This window comes from Pelophylax lessonae (assembly GCF_965119305.1).
Source record: "Pelophylax lessonae genome assembly, chromosome: 5".
Lineage (NCBI taxonomy): Eukaryota > Metazoa > Chordata > Amphibia > Anura > Ranidae > Pelophylax > Pelophylax lessonae.
The window spans coordinates 388,469,995-388,495,618 of NC_138772.1; the positions used below are offsets into that span (position 1 = coordinate 388,469,995).

Consider the following 25,624-nt stretch of genomic DNA (forward strand, 5'->3'; position numbering starts at 1 on the left):
GTTCCTGTGGGTTAAAGTACATCACTGCTTTAAGGGTCCATTCACACTAGCGCGACTTGTCAGGCGACTTGGTCACCTGACAAGTCGTGGTCGGTCGCTCGCCATTGAATAGTACAGGACCCGTTCTAATAGGAGCGACACAAGTCGCTCCAACTTAGAAAAAGGGTCCTGTACTACTTTGGGGCGACCTGGAGGCGACTTGCATTGACTTCAATTATATGAAGTCCCTGCAAGTCGCGCCGAGGTCGCGGTGCACGACCCAGCAAGTCGTGTCGTGCCAGTGTGAATGGGCTCTATACTCACGTGAGCCTCAGTTTGCTACATATGTACAATGATGAATCTGCCACCTGCACAATAGCATCTATACATTAAAGGCCAGTACAGTTGGCTATAAATATGGATTGAAGAATAACAGGTAAAGCAATTGGTATGCTGGCTCAGACGCTACTAAAAAATACATTGCACATATCTAAACTCTGCAACAGACCACTGGAGGATCACAGCCATCTTATGACATAGGATTGTCTATCCATCATAGATACTTATATGAAGATACTGCATACCTGAGATTTATAGCCATGAGATTTGTAACCATAGAGACCATATAAGTGTTTTCTAGGGACAGCTTTGAATCCATCCTCTTTTGAGCAGATTTATCTATTTTTATTTGTCTCTATGGCAGGGTGGTCTTCTACCTCACCTGCTCTGGAATCATTAGGACAAGACATTGAGATAATGTGTTGAACAACTTTCCCCTGGAGAAGCCTTAAGGCGAAAAGCATTATATATAGTCATATAAAGTCAATGGTATTCCCTTAGAGAGCATTTTGATTTAGTACAGAACAACATATACAGCAGTGTGGTCATTTAGTGGGGTTATGTTCTAATATCCATGCAATTTGTACCTGTCTTTGTACTCTGTAAGATTCTGTCTTGTTTTTAACCATGTGCTGGCTATTATAGCCTTTTTTTTTTTTAAAAGTTCATGGTTCAGTCCAGGGCTGGTCAACAATAAAGGATTATATTTTATTTTCTTGTTTGTAATTTTATTTCTTTGAGAGTTCATCCACCCTAAAAGTTTAATTCTCTATGTATTTACCATGTTTGCTTTGGGAAAAGACTAAACTGGAGTAGACGTATTGGAGGTGTGTTGGTAGTTGGTATGCTCTACCCCTAACATTGTTCATGGTGTGCATGCTCCCCAACAGGAAGTTTGGGCAAATAGTTCACCAAAAAGCTGGATAATGTGGGGGTACAATGAGAAGATAAGTGTTTTTAAAAGGTGTATTAAGATATTGTTTACTGTAGTAGACTAAGCAAAAGATTAATAATGACTTCGTGTTTACAAAAAAAAAAATAGGCTAAGGAAAGGAAGACTGAGAAAATGCTTGCTTCTTACTGCAAGAAACTCATCTCAGCCTGGGCAAAGTGACTGGACTATAGCTAAGTTACTGCAGAACTTAACCCTCTCAATAAACATTGACTATTTTTAATACTTATAACGCTAGCATTAGTAAATAGATAGGAAAGCATATCATACGTGCTTGTTTTCAGCTGTTTTTTACATTTCTTCAGTTACTTCCAGGTTTTCACGTTTAGGGAAATTATGTCATACATCTCAGGAGTCTTCAGGTGGGAGGGAGGGGTTTTCTCGGTTAAGTTCACTGCGGTTTTCACATATATTTACAAATGTGTGCAACTAAACCCTCTGTTTTTAATGTGCATTGATAGAAAGGGTCAACTTGTTTTTTTGTTTGCAGGCTAGCTGGTAAGTGTGCTGGAAAAAAAATTGTATGTTTGTGTTATGCATTGCCCTTACTGCAAAACTGAGTTATAAATTGGGATGGTTGCCATTATCTTGTATAGCTTGTTCACTGGATTTGGCATAGGGACACATTGGATGCCTTCAGCTGCCATTGTGTTCTTGCTGGGGGTCCAGTGTGTCCCTGTATCTTTAACTTGTTGGCGCCCACGCTATAGCCAAAAGATGGCTACAGTGTGGACCTAAATTGCCGGAAGGGCATACACTGACATCCACCCGTGCATGAGTGGCCTGCGCGCTCCCGGCAGAGCGCGCCCGGCTCGCTCTGTGATCAGCGAGTTCATGAGACTCGCCTGATCACAGATCGGAGTAAGGGGGGCGGTCCCACCCCCTTACCACATGATCAGCTGTCAGCCAATGACAGCTGATCATGTAAAGTAAACATCAGCCGGCGATCAGCTGTTTTTTTCTCCTCACACCTCATTTACTGTGAGGAGAAAACAAAATGATCGCCGGCTGCTGTCAGAGGGACATCGATCCAGAAGAGGAAAGGAATTATTTGTGCCCCCAGTGCCACCTACCAGTGCCCATCCGTGTCACCCACCAATGTCCCCTACCAGTGCCCACCAGTGCCACCTACGCCAATATTGTACCTGGTTGCCTCGCTGCTGCATTACACAAAGCCAGGATCCCCTGTGTACTCGGCACTTGTAGTCACACTCAGTCCTGGACCAGCTCTTAGAATAGAGATCACATATCCCAGCATTGGACCAGTGTTCTGTCATAAGAGCCGGCCAAGGTGGTGGGACTGTGTGTGACTGTGAGCACCGAGTACACAGGAGATCCCTCTGTATAATCCGGCACAGATCAGGGTGCAATGATGGGCAATGGTGAGGCTGCATATGGGCACATATCAGGCTGCAATGATGGGCAATGGTGAGGCTGCATATGGGCACAGATCAGGCTGCATTGATGGGTATTTGGTGAGGCTGCATATGGGCACATATCAGGCTGCAATGATGGGCAATGGTGAGGCTGCATATGGGTACATATCAGGCTGCAATGATGGGCAATGGGGAGGCTGCATTGATGGGCACTGATATGGCTGTATTGATGGGCACTGACCCTTATTTTGCTTCAAAGTTCTTTATTAAAAAATGTAAGTTTTTTTCGTGAAACTTCCATTATAAAATGAAGGTGCGTGTTATACGCCTGTGCGTGTTACATGCCGATAAATACTTACTAATTGGGTCTTTGCCATCTTCTTGTAAAGCACACCCCCTTACCTGTGTGCCTGAGCTAAGAGCAGATGGATTCTAAGAGGTAAATGCTACATGAATCATCTGCCCTTACCCAAGATGGCCGCAGCCAGATTTGCCAGGGAGTGTTTTTCAAAGTGCTTTCTCATAAAAAAAATAAAATAAAATTAAAATAAAGCATGGAAACAAAGATGGACGAGTTTGCTTTAAATATTAAAAATGAATTAGAGTTTGGAATAAAAATAAATAAATGAATTGAAGAGCGTTTTTGGTTTTGTGGTGCCCAGATGCAGTATAGTTGCGCTAAAATGATAAAAGGTAGAGTTTCTTGAAAAATAATAGTGTTGATGTAATTTTTGATGTGTCAAGAATTTATGAATTCAGAGTTTTTAAGGTCCATTTTAATTAGGTAGTACAAGGAGCAATAGTAACTGTTTTTTTCAGAATGATTCTGATTTGTAGAAGTTACTGTACTGTGTGCGCCATACTGTGTCTTAAAGCATAACTGAATCCAAGAACAAAAATCCAATATATTGCAGCTTACGGCCCTTACATATGGTAGCTGCATTAGTTTTCTTTTTTTTTTTCCAAGCTAATAACTCTAAGCCCCCGTTCACATGCAGGCGACGCTACCTCGCACCGCGACCTCCGAGGTCGCGATGCAAGCAGCGCGCCGCGACTTCGGAGCGGCTGCCACGGACTTCATAGCATTGAAGTCTATGGCAGTCGCCTCCTGGTCGCCCCAAAGAAGCTCCGGACCCTTTTTCTAAGTCGAAGCGACTTGTGTCGCTCCTATTAGAACGGGTCCGCAGCTTCCCTATGGGAGGCGACCTACGGTGACCTGTGAGGCCCTAGTGTGAACCGGGGCTTTCAGCACATACAAAAAAACACCTGTTGATCTTTCCAGAAATGAAGTGCCCTTGTCACTTTCAGTGAGATGCACCAAAGAATATCTTCCTTCCTAGCTGTCTATTGTAAACTACCAATTGCCCTACCCCGTGTAATGAAGATAAAGAGATACAGACAAGTTTACAGCTCATATTGGGACAGCAGCCTAGGGTGACAACCACGGAGTGATGTAGCCACCCGGGGACAGGAAGTGTGTAATTTGCAGGATTACTAGATGAAAATAAAGAAAAAAAAGGGACAACTAATGCAGCCACCACACCAAGGACTAGGAAGCTGCAATATATTCAATTTTTTGGTTTCGGGTTTAGATATATTTTAACAAGTCAGGGTAACAGAATTGTTTTGGTAACATAAATTCTGTTTTTACCACAATGAAGAACCTTACAATGATTGTCCATTCTTGTCACAAATATAAATTCTGCAGAATTCAAAAACCTAAAACAGGCTGATCCGCTCACAAAATGTCATTTTTTCATTCACATGGTTTCCACTAGTACAAATGCTTAGGTACAAAAAAATAAAATACCGATGTAAGAGGCACCTACCATTATAAGAGTCAAAACAAACTATTAAAAGTGAATACTGAGATAATGACAAATGGTTTACAAGTACTTCAAACGAAAAAATATTTCAAATACAAAAGAATTGCCATATATCTACAAATAGATATAAAAAAAAGTAACTGTACAAACATAGTGGTTCATATACAAATGATTACACAATAATTAAGTTCTGATGCTGAATAAAAGCATTCATGTCACCATACACATTCCTTATTAAACGCACCTAAAAGAAACAATGTTCCCCTTTATCAGAGGGCTCTGTGTTTCAAGTCTGTCCAGCAGAAAGGAGGTATCCAGATGTCAACACCACATCTGTGTCCGTAATAATACTTGTAGAAGGATAACGTGGCAAGAACTGGGAATCCCATAGCTTGGCAGCTTCTTGGTAGTGTTTGTACTTCCAATACAAAAAGAATACAGAGTTTTTTTTTATAAATTATATTTCACTAAAAAACACATTCATTCAAAATCCACAGGCTTTTTCCACTAAGCTAGTGTCCACACTTCATAGTACCCAGATGTCAGTATATCCCAACAGTCAGAGGATGGTTGGTCTGAGCAGCATCTAGACTGCATTCATTCCAATACATTCCATAAGTGCAGTTGTTTGGTGAAAGTGATGGTTGTAAATATACACCGATTTCAGCTTGTTTTGGGTCTTAAAATCCATTCTGCATGAGGATTTACATGATATACATCCAGCATATAGGTATCTGGGTCCAAACAATGTTCTCCTGCAATGACAAATAACAGGTGATATAATCAGCAAAAGATAAAATCATATTTACTAAATATTTATAACAATCTTTATGCATAATTCTAAAGTCTAATAATTATAAATAAATCTTAAAGTGAAATTTCAGACTTTTTTTTTTTTCTGGATAGAACGGGAATTGGTTATAGTTAAAAATAAATGTAGCTCTCTAATCATGAAAGTGGACAATTTTTACCATAATCTATTCACTGCATTAAGGTAGAAAATTGTATCAGTGTTGGTGTCGCCCTCTCACCCCCTTTAATACTTACCTGAGTCCTTTCTCGATCCAATGATGTGCCCATCTGCAGCAGGTCTCTCCTCTCTCCCTGATCATAGAGGCAGCATTAGAAAGAAGTTATTCGGGTTCAGTGTTTGACCTGGGTGTTGCCAACATCCCTGTGGAATATGTCAAAGAAAAGAATTCCCCTGGGGGGTGGGACTTTGGCGGCAAAAACCAGGACTTGAGTATATTTAGTGTAGAATTTATTAAACAAATGTAATACACATAAAAACTGTAATAAACCAAGACAATGACAAAGAACAATAAATGTATCATAAAAACATGGCCATAGATACGTCTCTGGTGCTGGAAGTGTCTGAGATGTCTGGACAGGACCAGACGCGTTTCGGTCGGTTTGCCTTTTTCAATAGTCCAACAAGAGAAGCCCGATCTCAGACAGATACGAGAGTTCTCTGTGAGATGAAAGAGGAAAGGCCATGTAGAAAGTTAAAATCTTAACGGGTTGGAAAACCTCAATTCTCTTAAAACCGTTACAGGTGTGCGCCAGCTTATAGTTATCTGTTTTCACAGATCTCAGAATATGTAGCGAGTTGTACATTTCTGGGTTTGGAAAGGAAACCCCCAAACACTTAGTAAATTGTGGGAAAACAGGTGAGTATGGCGACCCCACAGGTTTGCCGCCAAAGTCCCACCCCCCAGGGGAATTCTTTTCTTTGACATAGAGGCAGCATTAGCTCCTGCTGATGTCATCCTGTAAGCAAGGAAAAGTGGGCAGGGCCGAGCAGCTTTGTGTGTCAGTAGATGCACATAGCTTGGCTCAGGATCAAGCCTGCACATCTGCCCCACAGTAAGCAGTTTGCAGATGGAGAAGAGGAGGAGCAAATAGTGTTGGCAAGGAGAGACCCCAGAAGAGGAGCATCTGGACCGCTCTGTGCAAAACGACTGCACAAAGCAGGTAAGTATAAAATGTTTCTTAGTTTAATAAATATGGACCTTCACAAATTCTTTACTATATATTCAAAATGTATGTTGTACATGAAGTCTAAGTACCTGAATTTGACCTGATATCAGTCTCTAGCAGTCCCTGCATAGCAGAGCTGGAGTGTGAGAGGAAGAAGTAGAACAAGGAGCCTATCAGTTCATGTGTTGACAAGATTCATGCTGACAGGAGGAGAAAACAGAGTGACAGAGGGAGGATTTCATCACTGTGCTGCTTCTCTTTTCACGCAGGCTGGGGCAGGTCTAGAACAAATTGAGTTGAATGATGCTGGCAATCAGACTGACGACATCTAGCAGCAAAAAAAAGCAATGCATGGGAAATCTTGGATTGAAGGTGAATATTGTGGGCAAATATGCAGCGTCTGCTTAAATTGATGATCTGTGTTTACACTGGATACATTTAGACTCACTTACTGGCCCAGTGATATTGCAGTGACCACAGTGTCTTGGTTTACTTCCCTGGACAGCACTCAGCATATAGAAAATATGCCAATATATCCAGTTCTGGCAGGAAAAACAAGGGAAAAGATGGGAGGGGGAGGGAGGGGAAGGGGAAAAAGGGGAGGAAAATTGGAGGGAAAAAATTGCCAGCGAGTCCTGGAAATGGGGATTTACATGTGCCCAAATATATCAGACAAGATCAATTAAAAGGAATTTTCCATGTTTATTCAAAGTACAAAGGGATAAAAACAACCACAGTCACAATTAATATATCACAAAAAATGCATATAATGCATCACATGATCTGGTAGGTGGATCATATGATCTGGCTGGTGGATCAACGCGTTTCGCACAAAAACCGCTGAGCTTCTTCAGGATACAATTGTATATGCATAGAGAAAAACCCTTAGCATAGCTTATTTGACCATTATCATAGGAAGATAATAAAACCTTGGATTTTAAAATGAGATTTGCTGTATGATTTGAGATATAAAAAAAGAGAGGAAGGAGGAATAAACCTCTGCAGAAGTAGGGAGATACCAAACTATTTATTGCCAAGCAAAGGATGTAATATGGAAGAAAAATGGTGACCCAGACAGGGGTCCCTACTCCAGAATATACCAAACAGTCAGATCCAACATATACAAGTACCAATAATAGGACCAGCCGCCATAGAACCTGGCAATCGTTCCTGATGGAACATGTAACACAAGTTTTTTTTCGACCCATTTTCCCTCCCCTTTTTCCCCTTCCCCTTCCTCCCCCTCCCGTCTTCTCCCTTTGTTTTTCCTGCCAGACCTGGATATATTTGCACATTTTCTATATTTTTAGGAGACAGTGCCAGAATTTTATAGACAGAATTTTACTCTCCGTTCAATTTCCAGCATTCTGCATATATTTCTGAGGAAAATCCACTAAGGAGTCATCATTACTGTCACAGACTCCAAGTTGACTGTTTAAAACTGTAAAGGGATATAAGAACAGTGCAGAAACAGGAACTTCAGCTTGTAGCAATGCCCTTGGAGTTACCAGGACAGGCAGTAAATCTCTCCAACAGATACCACAAGGTCCTAGCTCACAATTTAAATTTGAGCGCTCTCAGACAAAACAGTGATCTCTGAGTTCAGTATTTGAGATGAAAATTGTTATTATAGTTACAGTATGTAAAATCTTTTTTTCTGTAGTTATAGGGCAAATAGAACCACTAATGGCAGATAAGAGCCAAGAGAAAGTGATGGGAAATCCTTACCTCATGGACTTTAGTGTTTGTATAATGGTGGAACAGTACATGTTGGCAATATATGTGCAGATACTTGTTGACATCAAATCTTCAAAGGGTACTAACGCTATTTAGTACATAATCCTAACAAGTATGCTACATACAGTGCATCTAGAAAGTATTCACAGCGCTTCACTTTTTCCACATTTTGGTATGTTACAGCCTTATTCCAAAATTGATTAAATTAATTATTTTCCTCAAAATTATACAAACAATACCCCATAATGACAATGTGAAAGAAGTTTGTTTAACATTTTTGCAAATTTATTAAAAATAAAAAACAAATAAATCACATGTACATAAGAATTCAGAGACTTTGTTCAATGCTTTGTTGAAGCACCTTTGGCACCAGTTACAGGCTCAAGTCTTTTTGAGTATGATACCACAAGCATGGCACACCTATTTTTGGGCAGTTTCTCCCATTCTTTTTAGCAAGACCTCTCAAGCTCCATCAGGTTGCATGGGGAGCGTCGGTGCACAGCCATTTTCAGATCTCTCCAGAGATGTTCAATCAGATTCAAGTCTGAGCTCTGGCTGAGCCACTCAAGGACATTCACAGAGTTGTCCCATAGCCACTCCTTTGTTATTTTGGCTGTGCACTTAGGGTCATTGTCCTGTTGGAAGATGAACCCTTACCCCAGTCTGAGGTATAGAGCACGTGGGAACAGGTTTTCATAAAGGATGTCGCTGCACATTGCTGCATTCATCTTTCTCTCAATCCTGACTAGTTTCCCAGTTCTTGCAGCTGAAAAACATCCCCACCGCATGATGCTGCCACCGCAATGCTTCACTGTAGTTGGATGGTATTGGCCAGGTGATGAGCATTGCTGGGTTTCCTCCAGACATGATGCTTGCCATTCAGGCCAAAGGGTTCAATCCTTGTTTCATCAGACCAGAGAATTTTGTTTCTCATGGTCTGAGAGTCCTTCGGTTGCCTTTTGGCAAACTTCAGGAGGGCTGCCATGTGCCTTTTACTGAGGAGTGGCTTACGTCTGGCCACTCTACCATACAGGCCTGATTGATGGAGTGCTGCAGAGATGGTTTTTCCTCTGGAAGGTTCTCATATCTCCACAGAGAAACACTGGAGCTCTGTCAAAGTTAACATCGGGTTTTTGGTCACCTCCCTGACTAAGGTCCTTCTCTGCCCAATTTCTCAGTTTTGCCGGGCGCCCCATTCTGGGAAAAGTCCTGGTGGTTTCAAAACTTCTTCCATTTACGGACTGTGCTCATTGGGGCCTTCAATGTTACAGAATTTTTCTGTACCCTTCCCCAGATCTATGCCCCAATACAATCCTGTCTCCGAGGTCTACAGGCAATTCCTTGAACTTCATGGCTTGGTTTGTACTCTGACATACACTGTTAACTGTGGGACCTTATATGTAAAGGTGTGTGCCTCTCCAAATCATGTTCAATCAACTGAATTTACCACAGTAGGACTCCAATCAAGTTGTAGAAACATTATTTAGAACAAATTCATAATGGGGCATAAAATGCATCCAGAAAGTAGATAACAGTTTATGTTTCACTACAACAACCAATCATTCATCTTTCAAGGTTCAACTAGCATTTTCCTCTGCAGGTTTACATTTTTTTTATGTGTTTTGTTACAGATGAAAATCCTCCCCTAGTGTGAATAAGGTTTATTAAGGATCTCTAATGGCAGAAAATGTACTGCTGTGCCTGTTCTCTCTAATTAAATGTAATGTTAAGAGATTAGGTCTGTATATAATACAAAACATTACTGTTTCGTAAGTCAAATTAATTTTAAGCCACTAATAAACCTCGACAGCTATTTAATATAAAACAAATATTAGAAATTGGTATACAGATTATCTGTGCTTGGACACAAAAAATATATGACATATCCCAGTGAAAATCAGCTATAAGGATACTTATGGGTACATTCCTGACAAACTTGAACATTTAGGATAAAAATAACACACAGCAGCTTAGAGACACAACTGCACTGCCTCGGGCATTTGTGTTTTATTCTGGCATTGCTTCAGTAAACCAAGTCACTTCACTGTGTAATGTTCTCAGGAAGAGTTCTGCCAATACCTAATGCCAACCCTGTGTCTGTTGCCCAGGGATTCCTAATGCCATCTATCAAAGTGTTTCTTTTTTTTTTTTTTAAAGAAATATTCGATGCAGAATAAATATGTATTCGGGGGAATAAGAAGTAAAAGCCTAGAGTACCATCCAGAGGCCTTAATGAGGGCCTAGTGGGGGGTTAGTGGAATATTTATTTTAATTTCCAATTAAAGTTAGTTGGATGGCAATGTGTCTGGATAACATTAGTAGCTTGCTGAAATATTTTACTGCCTGTACTATTTAATAAAGTGAGAGAACAATGGGGGTGACTACTAATCCTGATGCCCCACCAAAATTTCAAGTGTCATGGCTTTTATATGGACACATACATTTTAATACTTCCTGAGTTGCTGCCTAGAAGTATTAAGGTGATACATTCTGACATCACTTGATATATGCTTGTTTTCTGACTGTTACTTATAAAGTATGGAGGCCAGAATGAGCCATGCAAGCAGTGTTTTTTTTAAGGTGATTTTCTCATTACAGTGTTTTTTAAGGTGATTTTCTCATTACCGGTACAGGAGGTCCGAAAACTGTAGAACACATAGACATAAGTTGTAATATCAATTCATTTAAAGAATAATTCATCATCTCAGTGCTGCAGATGTGCTTGCTCCTGGAAAATCACAGCTCACTTTGCTTTGTTTGAATAAGGTCCAAAATTCTGGACACTGCTATTATTAAACAAAACAGGAAAAGGGCATCTGTAGGAAAAATATTTTAAAAGAATGGGACATGAGGACACTTGCTGTTGATTACTATATATTATTTACAGTGGTAAAATGTTATTTTAGTTAGGTTTTTATTAGATTTTTTTATTGCTGTCTGTGCTTATTTGTCCTATTTACTATTGTCATTGAAAGTGAATGTAAAAAAAAATTCCAAATTCTGTTTCCCAGAATACATTTTCCATTGCAGACGCTAGTTTTGGTGACCTGGGGGTCCCCAAAGAAATTCCCTAACTTGCAGGAAATTTTCTCTTACTTTCTTTTTAGGTTGTGGAAATGGAAGTGAAGGTAAATTTCCCTAATGGGACACAGATGGCAAAAAAAAAACCTGACAGGTCTTATAACCTTCCCCAACTGTTCTATCTAAAATGAAAAAAAAAAAATAAATAAATAAGTTTTGCCTATTGTTCTACTTTAAGCTACATATTTCTTCTTTATGTGTAAGAAAATTTAAATTAAATCCATTGCTGGAAAATACACAATTAAAATTGTATTTCCTTATTAAATACCACCTTTAAGCCCAGCTTAGGATCACAGACTCCACCTCTATAGGTAGGTGTTCATTCTGTTCATCTAATTCAGAAATAATTCAGCTAATTAAAAACACTTGCACTGGCTTCAAATTTGTTGGGTGGCATTCGATTTAAATTAGTTGGGCAATTATATATTGTAAATATCCATTTTTAAATATTATTTATTAGGTTAACCATATCACTTGATCTTAGCTTCATATTGAAAATCCTCCCCTAGTGTGAATAAGGTTTAGGAGGGCAATATTTTTATTAGGAAGCAGCTAAGATCAAGAACACTGGGACATAACCTCAAACTAGCTTAAGTTTAAAATTTATCTTGAGAAAGTATTATTTTACCAAAAGAGTAGTTGACGTGAATAGACTTCAGAGAAAATCATTGTTGATGTGCTAAATGTACACTTAGGCTGGGTTCACAGTAGCTGCCACTGCGGCTCACAGCAGGGGGTCCGGTGCGTCCCAGTTCACCGTTACAGGTGCAAATCAGGTATAAATGTTTGCCTGAATTCGGACCTGAAACAGACCAGAAAACGCACGGGAACCTTCTGCAATGTGGACAGCGGGTGCCCCGGAGGTGTGTGAACCAACTTCATTGAGAGCCAGTCAAACTTTCTTGGCATGGGAATTGAATGCAGGGAAACCTGCATCCATTTCACATAGGTGTGAACCTAGCCTTACTATGATTCGTCTGCTGGAGGAAATAAGACCTAGGCATTGCTAGGTAGTAAGGGGGCAGTAAGGGGGTCATTCTTAGTGCAGTGCTAAATTTGAGTGTCATTCATTACCTGGTGCATCCTCAGCTTCTGGTCTTCACCAGTCACTGTATAAGTGGTAGTTCTTTATTTTTAACAGATAGGAAGACCTCAACATAGCATTTTAGCCAGGGACATAGATATAAATACAATTTTTTTTTTTTCAGCTAACAACGAATTATTAATCAGTCTGGATGGTACAATGACACAAGATATTAAACAACACAAATACTTTCGCTGCAATACTGTTGAAGGGAATATTGGACTTACATATACTCCATTATTCTTTTAAGCAGTGTTTGTACTGACATCGCTGATAAAAAATATTATATTTTTAATCATACAATTTCAGAAAAGCTGGGAAGCTTACCTATGTTTCCCCCTATTTCATATAAACTTTGGTTTTGCGATTTGTCAGATGTTCCATGACTGGAAAAAAAAAAAAAACATAAATAAATGTATTACTCTGATGGAGAGAAGTCTTTTTGCTTTCTTGCACACTAAATAAGTAAAAGCAGCTTATTGTCTAAAATGTCTTGTACCCAGCTGCTGCTCTGTCTTCTTTAAGCTGTATTCTCCAGTGGGCACCACTAATTAGTTCCAGCGTTCTAACCAAATGTTCTGCTGCAAAATTGTTTGGTTACTTCTTATTACTATCAAGAATTTGCCCTTCAACAAAGAGCCTCCGTAAATTAACAAAATGGGAAATACAGATGTTAATGACAATATTGTGGCAGGAAATGAAGGCAAATAAGCTAAAAGGGTCTTTAGAGGAAAGGCACTTCAATGTGGTAGCACCGGCTATATTTTCATGCGATTCAGATCACAGAAGCATGTTGTGTGATTGATAGGCTTTCATACAGTCAGCCAGAGAAGAGGTTTGACCTTTGATACAGCAGCACAGCAGAAAGGCAGAATATCATTCAGTAAGAAATGATACTCATCTAGCTTCTGTTACCATTTTCGTTTTGGTAGAATAAAATACCATTATTCCTGTGCACTACACAATTTTAATAGACCAATTACAATACATTCATATTGTTTAAATGAATTTGAATATAACATTAAAAATTAAAGATGTTGACAACAGATCTAGCTCTTGTTGCGGATGAAAATACATAATGCACACAGACTATCTGGCATGATGAGCAATAAGGAAAAGTACAGTAACCCATAACAACTATCTGCTTATTAACATGGCCGCTCTAAACCAATGCAATATAAAATCTGAGTGGTTGCTAAGGCAAGGTGTACTGTACAATCATCATGAATCTTTGGCGTTCCCATTAGGATTCAAATCAGCAAGTCAAAAGTTCTATCTTTTACTGAGTTCCCAGAAAAATTAAATTCACAAGTGATATTTCAGTTCAGGGTAGAATACATAAGATTGTTTAATCCACTCACTACTTAAATATTTTATACACTTTGATGGCAAGATCTTTTTACCTGAGATCCTAATTTTGACATCTGAAATGGTCACTATGGAAGGAAAAACTCACTTGCTCTTTTAAATCTGGAGCAGGAGAAATGAGACTCCCTAAAGTGGTTGTAAAGACAGAAGGTTTTTTATCTTAATGTATTCTATGCATCAAGATAAACAGCTTTCTGTGTGCAGCAGCCTCCCCCTCCCCCCAGCCCGCCTAATCCATACCTGAGTCGCATCTCTATCCAGCGATGTTCACGAGTCCCTCGGACATCCGTGACTCTTCCTCCTGATTGGCTGAGACACAGCAGTGGCGTAATTGGCTCCCGCTGCTGTCAATCAAACTCAGTTAGCTAATCGGGAGAGAAAGGGGGCAGGACCGGACCGCATCCTGGTGTCTGAATGGATACACTGAGCTGCAGCTCTACTCGGGTGCCCCAATAGCAAGCTGCTTGCAGTGGGAGCACTCAACAGGAGGGAGGGGCTAGGAGCTCCAGCCAGGGAGCCCAGAAGAGGAGGATCTGGGCTACCCTGTGCAAAACCACTGCACAGATCAGGTAAGTATAATATATTTATTATTTTAATAGAAAAAAAATGAGACTATAATATCCCTTTAAGGGGGAGAGATATATTAAGCAACTTTAAATAGAATCAAAGTCTTTGCCAAGTAACTACAGCCCTGTAGGTTTAAGGTATAACAAAAGGCAAAACCCTTTTTTTCTAGCTATCAACAGAGTGAAGAGGGATTATAACCCAGCCAGGTTTTTAATGCTGTCTTTGTCCCTGGTAAAGACATTCATCCTCTCTAATTCTCATGTTTACCGATCTCATCAAAAAATTATGTAAAAGAAAATCCCAGAACAGTAATAGAGAGAAGCCTTCCAGTGGAGTCACTAGTTTTGGTGACCCTGGTGACAATCAGGGACTCCCATATTTTGGAGAGATTTTCCCTAATTTCCTGTTGTGTCTGTGGAACAGGAAGTGAAGGGAAGAGACTATAACCCTACTTTATGTTGCCTTTAGTTCTACTCTTACTTCTATTCTTGAAAAGTTACTTGATAGTTTGATAAAGGACCACATAGAAAACAATATTATAAATGATAGCCAGCATGGATTCATAAAACCTGAAGTTGTCAAACAAATCTGCTTCATTTTTATGGGGTTGTAAGCAAAAACTTAAAAGACTAAGGTGTATTTGGATCTAGTGTACTTGGATTTTACTGGAGCATTTTACATAGTTCCCCATATACAGCTAATGTGAAGGTTAATACGGTCTACAGGCTTAGAAAGTTCAGTCTGTGAATTAATAGAAAACTGGTGTAAAAACTGTATTCAGACAATAGTAATACATTTTTATACCCTGAATGATTTAGGGTATTCCCCAATGTTTAGAGTTCAGATCCTCACATTTTAATCTATTTATAAATGATATAGAGTTTGGGATGCAAAGTACCATTTTTGTGTTTGCAGATGACACCAAGCTATGTAGTGGATTAAAGTCCCTACGAGATGTCTTTAACAAGCCAAACTAAATTCACTGTTTAATTGGGCAAATGTGTGGCAAATGATGGTAAGTGCCGATAAATTAAAAGCTATGCCCTTGGGGGATAAAACATTTATGTATCATTAGGACCTCATATGCAGGTCAGTGTTGGGTACCAGGTCAAAAAAGCGAACTGAAGAGAGTGCAGAGAAAGGCAACTAAACTGATATAAGGCATGGAGGACCTCAGATATGAAGAAATATTCATTGAAATTAGTTTATTCTCTCTTGAGAAGAGGCATTGAAAGATTGATATGATCACAATGCTTGGTGGATAACCTCTGCATATGAAAAGGCTTCTTCGTGGTAGTAGTTGTGAAAATATGAAATAGACTAACCCTGCCTTAGGAGATCAGGAGGATTTTTTTCCCCCCCTTTTGGAACAAATTAGACCATGATTTAAAAGTTTTTTTTTTGTCTTCCTCTAGATCAGCTGCAGGTTTAAGGTCTTTATATGCAGATTTTTTTTAATGATTTATTCATGTTTGTATTTATTTTTCTATGGGTAGAACTCAATGAAATTGTGACTTTTTGTATCCTGAATAACAATAGAACTGTATAACTTTAGCAGGCTGCCCAAAGATATACAGTATAAAAAGTTGGAGCTTGTATAGCTTGCCAAAGTCTACTTTTTACTGATATTAAATTGTTGGATAGGCTTACAATTTGAAAGCAAAACTGTAAAACTAGCGCTTGGTAATATGTCACTTGTAAGTGATAATATAGATATAAAAAAACGAAGGCATTGTATAAATCATGTACTATAAAAAATTGCTACTAAATTTCAAATAGATCTCTAATAAATTGAATGAAAAACAAGAAATGATCATCTCTTTACACCTGTTTTCACACTGAAAGCGTGCCAGGATGTCTTTGGCTTTTGTCCGACTGTTCAGCTGAATTGCCATGGAAACCTTTGAGTGCAGTGGAGCGTAAACTCTTATCACTCCTTCAGGTACATCACAGTGCTGAAATATAAAAGCAAAATAGAGCTATAATAACCATGACACAGGCAGCCTTTGTTTTCATAGCCTTATCGATGGTGATAGACAAAACACAAATTGACCTCAACAGGAGAGCTTTCTAAAAGCCTAAAAATAGTCATCTTCACCTAAACGTACACCAGGATTCACAACATCTCCCAAAAGTGTTGATGTATATTTAGCTTTGGCTACAAAGATCCTACATTTGCAACAACTGTTCCTTTAACTATAGCAGGGAATAGACAGTGGTAATGAGACAAGGAAATGAGAGGAAAAGTCAATTGTAAGATAAATGAATGGAAAATTCAGAGGATAACTATTGGATATATAAAATGCAAATAGCTTATGACTGCACTGATCTCACTAAGATCTTCTCATCTCCTTTACCTTTCATCATATCCATGTTCTATTCAATGCCCCATTTTTATCACAGAATTACACAACTAAGGGCTTCATTTACAAAGCAGTAGAATGGACTTACCAAGGCTATACTGCTACTTAAAATAAAAACAACATAACAAAAAGCTGCACATTTAAAAAATCCAACAGTGTCGGCTTTACAAATGTACATTGTGTTATGCTTGTTTCAGGGTTCTGAAGCAAATGGAGTACCACTGATAACAATGAAAAAAAAAATGTTGGCAGGATTGTTGTGGTACATTTTTGATTCTGGTCTCCTCTGTGCAACTCCACGTATCTGGTCACACTTGCTCTGCAGGATACCAGCACATAGTATCCTAACACTTGCATAACATAAGAAAAATTATCCTTCGTAAAAAAGAGAGGGGTGAGTGCTCAAGGAATAAGGAACAGAGAAAGGCTTTTCAGACCTAAAATAATAAGTGTAAATTACAGAACCTTTTCCTGTGCCAATCTTTGCCTTACACACATTGCAAAAATGTCAGAAGCAGAGGATTTGTCTGTTGTTGCAGGGTGATTGCCATTCTGTTTGGAGACAGAACTGTTGCTTAGGTGCTACAGGGGTAATTCAGCTCCTTTTGAGAAGGAGCTACCTGTACCCCTAGAAATACTCATGGACCCTGAGCCGTGAATCTCATGCTTTCACTCATGCAGCACCCACAGAATGGAACTCACTGCCATCCATTGTCTGAAAAGCATCCTCTCTGGATGTACTTATAAGTAGACTCAAGACAGATCTATTCATTCAGGCTTAAAGCAGCACCTGAAAAATCCTTCCCAGCAAACGGCACCAATATCATATGCACTTTTAGTCCCAAGAGAAAAAAAGCATTGTAGAAATATTATTATTATATTTATTATTATTAATATTAATAAAAAAGGAAAACTTGCACTTGTTGGCTAACTGGGGAGATTTCCAGTATTTTCCATATCTGGCATGAATCTAACAATACCTGTTGACAGTAGAAAATTGTTTAATTCAAGTGAAAAATCCATCAGAGAGGAAGAAGACATCCATTCCCCTGAGGACACTAAGTGTAACTGGCTGGGTGTGGGGGGGGGGGGGGGGTGGAGGGGTGGAGGGGTTATAGCTTAGAGAGGACTGGCCTTCAGTTTCTATGTGCCTAGTGTCCATTTCTCCTATAGGCAGCAGTACAGTCCTATGCTGCTTAATTATCTGCAAGCTCAATGGATGATAGAAAAAACAAAAGAGAAATGTTTTTTTTTTTTAGTGGGAAAATGTTAGCTCCTTTGTCAGAATTGTATTACTGTACTATTTATGTAAGTTTTTCCTCACTGTCAAAGAGACAGTATAAGAAATGAAAAAAAAAAAAAACTCCTTAAAGACAGGGGACATTCCACAGATGAGAATAGTTGCCCCCATTTAGATACTTCCCATCGTCTTCTCTTCTGATATTAGTAATTTCCCAGCACTTTATGGACTTATCTCTGAGACAGGAAATAAAGTTGAATTCCTCAACAGGAACATAGACAGCATTAAAATTCTTACAATGATTTAATCCTTCTCTATTCTATCCAAAACTACCATATATAACATTTTTTGGCTGGATTGCCACTTTAAATGGATTCATTACAAATACATAAACACATACTGTACCAAAATATAATGTTGCAACATAAATCATAAAATATAACATATATCTCCCTGCCCACATATGACCATGACAATTTTTTTTAAGGGTCAGAACTTCTTGATGAGCTATAATATGCACATATTTCAGGGGCAGGAGTTCTTTAACTCTCATATAGCATAGTCAAGAAGGATCAGGAAATATACCTCTCTCCTTTCAGGTCTTTCACGCTCCATGGTCTTCCTCCTTAGAAGCTTCCTTACACTCTTATCGAAAATAAGCTGCTTTTTGTTATTGTTCAGAGCAGCTTCATTCATTTTCCGCACTTGTGAAATCAGAAAGGCTGGTACCTACATTAAAACAGCTTATTCTATTATACAGGTATTTTCCAACATTATTCTACAAGTTTTTGAATTTACCAATGTTACTTTCAGGGTTATTTTATATGGAAATGCTAGTTGACAGTCTTAGCCTATGACCACTAGCGGAACCTCACTTTTATAACGGAAATGTAAATCTAAACCTGTTTTGCATTACAAATGTTTTGAACTTCATGAGCCCAAGTTCCAGCAGGCTTTGTTCTGTTCTTCATGTTTAATTGTTGCCAGAAGGCTCAAAGATGTGTGATGAATCTTAACTACTATTGGAAGTCTATACATTTTTTGATAAGGATTTTTTTGTACTGACTGAAGCTGTATATTCAGTGATAGAAGACACCTTACTAATATAAAGAACATAACACATACATTCTAGAACATGAGAAAAAACTACAGCTTCAAGATTGCTACTGTGTTTTGTAGATATTTTTCAATAGAGGTATTAAAGTAAATTTGCATTAGAAAACATTAGCCATATGGAAAAACTATTATTCATAAATTCCTAAGTATGATATTATTCTGCCTTTTTCCTTCAAATATTACAAAACATAATGTGGGAGAAAATCGAATGTAGGCAAATCTATTGTAAGTCATCACCGATTCCTAAAGCCTAAGTTTACCTTAAAGGAAACAATGCATAATAAGAACAAGAGGCATTCATTTTACCATCAGTGTAATGTGTTCCTTGTGATTGTGTCTTTCAGTTCGGTAGTAATCTTTCTCCTTCGATGGCCCCCTACCCCTGTCGCTTTAATCTTCCACTTCTATGGGGGTTAAAAAAATTAAAGAGCTATCAGTGGCTCTTATCATAAATGCCCAACTATGCATGCCCTTTACGCCCCCCTCCTCCATTCATAGAAACAGGATCAATGAATAGAGGGGGTGGACTGTTCAATCATCTGCCTGTCCTCTAGTCATAAATTGTGTGATCATGTTTTATTCATAGAAGTTGTAGTACAGCTTCTATGAATAGAGGAATGCCTGTGACAGCTCCTTAGTTCTATTACCCCTGCTACAATGGAAGGGGTGAAGATTACTACTGAATCAGAGGACAGAAGCACAATGGACCCATCACAATGACGGTAAGTGATGTACCTTGTGCTCATTTTATTTATTTTTTTGTTTTTTGTTTTTTTAAGGTAAACTTAGGCTTTAATAAAGAAAAATGGAAGGCAATTGTAAAAAATAACCAATGACATCGTACTACATTTATTCCAAATATTTGAGTTGTTTCTTCTGAGATTAGATAAATTGACCATGAGTATTTTTACAGAGATTACTGGATCACATTTTATTGGCCTATACCAAAAATACTAGCTACTACTATAGATGTGGAAAATACTATTTGTTGCTTTAGGCCCAATGTATGTATACGGGTCTTTGTTTTCCATTCAATTGACTTAAGTAAATAAGTACAACTATCATAAACCCTTATATATATATATATATATATATATATATATATATATATATATGTATATATATATATATATATAATGCCAATGCCTAATATTTAACTTTTGTTTGTTATTGGTATTTAATAATACCCTTAGTGCAAACGAACTGAGGTTTTGAAAAATAACTGCCAGTATCACACCACCAATGCTAAATCTTGTCTTTACACCGAGTTACATATTTCTTTCAGCTGACAAAAAAAAAAAGAAAATGAAAACATATTTTCTCACCGTCCATAAAATATCCTGGTACCTAATTAAAAGACGAACAATGTGTGCAGTGGAGGAAGCTGATTTCATTTCTTCCTTGTTGCCACCTTTGCCTTTGTAAACAAATAGGTTTGGAGCAAGAATCATAGATACATTCCATAGGCTCATTTTATTCTTTTCTTCATTTGACACAACCTTCTTCAAAAAATGCAGCAGAGCCTACCAAAACAAAGACAAAATACACAAAAAATATGCAAGATGGTATTTCAGTAATATATTATAATATAGCTCCTAATGAGCTATATTTGGGAAATGGAAAGATGTTTAAATAAATTTGAGTCTTGTCAAAAATGGGAGAAGGCGTGTTTTTCTCTTCCTACTGTAGTATGTTCAGCGCATAGTGCACAGTTTACAGTTACCTGTACCAGTCAGTAGTTTTCATTCAGGATAGTCCAATTGTTTCAAAATTGAATGTTAAAAGTGAAAGAAATTATGAAGTACTTAGGAACAGCATTCATCAAGTCAACAAATCCACTTTATTGTGTATATAGTATTTTTGTACAAATGTTTGTATGAACGCTAATTTGAAAATCTACTAGTATGTGGCCAGCTTAAGATAAAAGGGATTATTGCTCCTTACATTTGAATTAAAAAAATTATCATATATGAAAATTTAGCAGTCTAGATTTTTTTTACTTCCTCCTATCTGCAGTGCAGAATCTTATTTACTGTCTTTTGTCCTAATTTTAATATTTATCTAAGGTTTGCTTTAAACTGTGAGGGTCACATGATCTTTCTTGCTTGCTTTTCATCCTGCTTAGCACTGGCCTTGGAGAGGAGTGAGTTATACCTAGCACATCACTGCCTTTAGCCCACAGAAACAGTGAATAGCAATTGCAGACATCATGCTTCTCCAAGCAAAAGAAACACTCAGCTTTGCCTAAATGTAAGCAGCAAAAGACAGTGAATCAGATTCTGTGTGGTATACATATATTTAAAGTCCAGGTCAAAATATAAAACGCTAGACTGAGCACCATACTAACTGATGGAGAGGAATTTGGGAGTTCCAGGAGTCAGTGAGTAAAAGCAGGGAGTATTTTTGTGTATGTGTGTAAGCTGCGCTTGCCCTAAAAATACTACTCTTCTTTTTTTTAAAAACAGATAAATCCATCACATGTAGATCATATCATGAACATACAATAATAAGGTGCATGTGTCCATGAAGTGCAGTTCAATATAAAAGTGCAAAGTGCAGTCTGTGCGATTCAAAAAGTGCAGAAACTTCTTCTCAAATAAACTTGTACATTAATGTGTATCCTCCAAGAAATGTCCAACCATGTCTTCACCCCTGTCCCCGTGGGACCAAACTCACAAATAGCAGTTGACCCCTTGGGTCTACATCAAGGAAGGTCAAAAAACGCTTATGTCACAGATCCATTGGACTATATGTGCTCCATTCCAGGAACCATTGTATTCAAATAGGTTTCATAGAAGGGAGAAAACCACAGAACAACTCCCATAGTGTAAGAGCGTTTATTAAAATTGTCAAAAATGAAAATGTGTAAATATCCCTCACAATGTTAGTGCCTTCCCCTGGAATAATCTGCCCATGTGCTCACAATTCAACGCCGCCGCTTCAAAGCGTGAGCCAGCGTGTTTCAGACAGCGGAAGTGACGTATTGGAAGTATTTTTAGCTAAATTTGTCATACAGATGAAGCTGGCTCTATGGAAATTGTGTGCACCACAAAGAATACAGAAACTATGATGGTCTTGTGACAGACTGTACATAGCACAGTCAGGAAAAGTGCCTCCTGCAATTTCCTTCACAAAATTTCAGAAGCACACACTGGGGCGTAATAAAGTCAGTCTAGATGCTTGGTGATCCTGGTTTTGGTAATATCTCAGATAACAACCAATGCTATTTAAAGTGATTGTAAACCCTCACCTTGTAAAACAAACCATTCCATTTTAAAAATAGAAATGAAAGGCAAAACATTTGTGTATAGATATAAAAAAAGACATTATAAAGATCTTTTTTTTTTTATAAGTGATCACCCTCTATTCTTAGCTGCATAAGAGCTGGGGGGGGGGGGGGGGACAGCATACTGAGCTTCCCAGTGAAATGCTGTGGTGAAGTAAAGCCTTGTACACACCCAACGAATTTCCGCCGACCGGACATGCACTCTTTTGTCCAGAGTGCATGTCCGTTGATTGGAATGTGCTCTAGACTGCACACAAATTTTCCCATACGACAGAATTCTACTTCAGAAGTGATGTCATGTGTTGGATTGCTCTCTATGTGTTCTTTCATCTCTGAGCATGCCTAGTCTTGCTCATAAGATTTTTCCCCATCGAAATCTGTACTAACGAGACGAAAATCGGACGTGTGTTGACGGAGGACCAAAATTTTAATGCCTGCACATCAGTATTTTGTCAGCCGAAAAGTAGGAGTCGGCTGTCGAAAGCACCATACTAACAAGCCGAAAATCGGCAGATCAGTCGTCGGACGAAATTTCCCGGCCAAATTTATTATCGTGTGTACGGGGCTTAAGAGAGTCAGAACAACTCTGATCATTGGAGGAGTGCAGGCTGAGTTCCCAGCATAGGTAGAGAACTGACCATGGTGTGTTCTCCTGCTTAGTGTAGTGAGTTTTTAAAAGGAAAGCAGAGGGACTGGCAGGAACACCAGGGATTTCACTCAAAGGAAGCGATACAAATAGAACAGGATACTTTTTCATACAAGTACATGGTACAACAGACACATATCAGGAAAATGAAATGTTTGGTTTACCTACTCTTTAAAGAGCTTTCTACAAATATTTATTTACTGGATCTACAGTATACTAGTGCTTTGTACCATGCAAGTCTTCCGATACTCACTACACATCGAGTGATGGTGGTGCAAAACATAGAGAAAAGTCAATGTTACCTTGCCAGGATGTCCACTTTGTAAAGACAAACAGCAATAAGTTTGTGAGCTATAGCACACATACCTAGATAATAAAACAAGCTTGCCAAACTAACTGCCGTCAGCAACATAGAAGGGATAAAACACAATGAGTAATAGGGTAGGATCAATTACATACTCCTACATTCGAGAACGTCTGAAAATGGCAACAAACATACCTTGAAGAAATAATGGGAACTACTTTCTCGTCTGTACATAATATTCATTACATTACCATCATCACCATAATTAAGCCAATAACTAGGAAAGGGAATAATATTTCATATGAAAGTCTTCATTAAACTAAAAGGCATCTGTATGCAGTGCTTGCTCTGTTTGAAGAACTTCCCTGATTTTTTTTTTTTTGAAGACTGCCAAGTAAAAATGCAGTTTTTTCTTTATGTAGGGAAAACAATACATATATTTAAAATGAGCTTGTCAAATGATTGCAATGGAAGTCACATTTTACTCTTGAAAGGAAATGCATCCAAATATCTAGTGATTCTGTCTCTAATTTCATTTACCTTGGCAGTATCTCTGTTGGCATCTGGCAGGAGCATGATTAATAGATGAAGAGCTTGTAGCTGCAATTTGATCTTGGAGATTTCTAAAGAAATGAAAATAACTCAAATAAGAATTCTTATATGAAAGCTGGCAATATGATTAGTTGCTGAGAGAAGGCTTGCTTTGTTCTCATGAGAATTTGTTTTTATAAAATATTGCGAGTTGAAAGATTACCCAGCCATAACTCTGTCTTGGGCATCACTCAATATTATAAATTACCCATTATCCCCAAAAAAGGTATAGGCAGGATACACAAAATTATTATATTATCGATCTATAAAGGTTTTTACTGTATCCCTGGTGTAACAGTATCTGAGACCACAGTGACATAGAAAACTATCAAAACTATTTTCACAAAATGCAGCTGTCCTGACATTTAAGTCAACCTAAGAAGTGGTTCTGCTTGCTACATCTCTAGGAACCAAAAAGAACACAGAAGAATTGGGTGTCTAAATAATGCGTAGATGGTGTTCTCGTAAATGCTGGTTCATAAGCTCTTAAACATATATTTGGTTCTCAACAACATGGCATGTTTTTTGTAGTTTACCTTTTGGAGAGACCTCTGCTTTAGGTAGAAGCTTTCTATGAGTTTTTGTGAGGAGATTCACAATGTGAGCAGTGTTAGTGGGACCTGACCATATTTAAGAACATCTGATCTAGATTACACATTAAAACGTAACTCCTTCTTTCTAAAAAGATTGATATTATAGACCACGCCAGTGATAAATATAAGTGATCGACCAATATCGTTTTTTTAATGCCGATACTGATACCGATATTTTGGTCATTGGATATTGGTATCGGCCGATTTTCAGACATGTAAAAATTACTCAATTATATATTTTTTTTCTTCAGGTACTCCTTGTGGAGGGATCTGGGGGTCTAAAAGACCCCAAACCCCTCCTCGGCACTGAAAAGCATTCAAAACACCAAGTTTGGCTGTTTTGAATGCTGTCAGTTTTTTTAATTCAGCGCCGAGTACCCGGAAGTGATGTCAGGATACCAGATTTCACGGGGACACATCTTCATGCTACACCGGGTCTTCCCTTCGGCGGCGGTGGTGGAGGTAGGATGCCCGGGTCTCCTGGTGGGATGGGAGACCCGGGTGAGCCGTGGAAGACGGCGGGAGGGGGAGAGACGTCCCCTCCCGCTCCTTGTAATGACAGCCGAGCGGCTTCTGAGCCACATCAGTTGTCATTACAAGTCAGCCGACCGTCAGCTATGGACACCGGTACCGGGGTGTTGCCTCTAGCTGCAGGCATCACCCCGGTACATGCACTTTCCCTAAATATCGGCAATATCGGTAACCTCAGGGGCCGATTCCGATATATATCAGGGAAAGTGCATATCGGCTTCCGATATATCGGTGTTGCCGATAATAGGTCGATCTCTAATAAATATAGCTGTTTTTCTCAGAATCAGAAGCTCTCTAAAGCTTGTAATGACGAAGTACATTGAATACACACCAGCACCACCTTATCGTGCCATGTAAGATAAGCTTATAAATAGTCCAAAACCTTACACCATGAAAAACTTGTCTATAACTTCCTCCTACACCACAGGCTGATCAACAGCACCTATTTTACAATGATCCTAGCGCATTATGGGAAAATAAATTACATTTACTTGTTTAGACATGGCCAACTATAACACAATGGCGTTCATTTACTAAACCTGGCCTCATTCATACCATGTGCAGAGACATAGGGGGTGATTTACTAAAACTGCAGAGTGCTAAATTTGGTGCTGCTCTGCATGGTAGCCAATCAGCTTCTAACTTCAGCTTGTTCAATTATGTTT

General features: G+C 38.6%; 1 protein-coding gene across 3 annotated transcripts in view; it reads right to left on the reverse strand.

Moving 5' to 3' along the window:
* Positions 1 to 4,316: 4,316 nt before the first annotated feature.
* ARHGAP28 (Rho GTPase activating protein 28) overlaps positions 4,317 to 25,624 on the reverse strand; it is a 204,531-nt gene continuing 183,223 nt past the window's right edge. For 2 of the 3 annotated variants that reach the window (XM_082259736.1, XM_082259735.1), the window contains exons 10-15: positions 23,785 to 23,867; positions 20,334 to 20,531; positions 18,478 to 18,621; positions 16,117 to 16,244; positions 12,682 to 12,740; positions 4,318 to 5,227 (exon numbers count right to left, since the gene is read on the reverse strand). In XM_082259736.1, coding sequence (XP_082115862.1) covers positions 5,136 to 5,227; positions 12,682 to 12,740; positions 16,117 to 16,244; positions 18,478 to 18,621; positions 20,334 to 20,531; positions 23,785 to 23,867 — 704 coding nt within the window. In that variant the 3' untranslated portion in view covers positions 4,318 to 5,135. Of the gene's footprint in view, positions 5,228 to 12,681; positions 12,741 to 16,116; positions 16,245 to 18,477; positions 18,622 to 20,333; positions 20,532 to 23,784; positions 23,868 to 25,624 lie in introns of all 3 variants that reach the window. The other variant, XM_082259734.1, reaches the window with a different exon arrangement.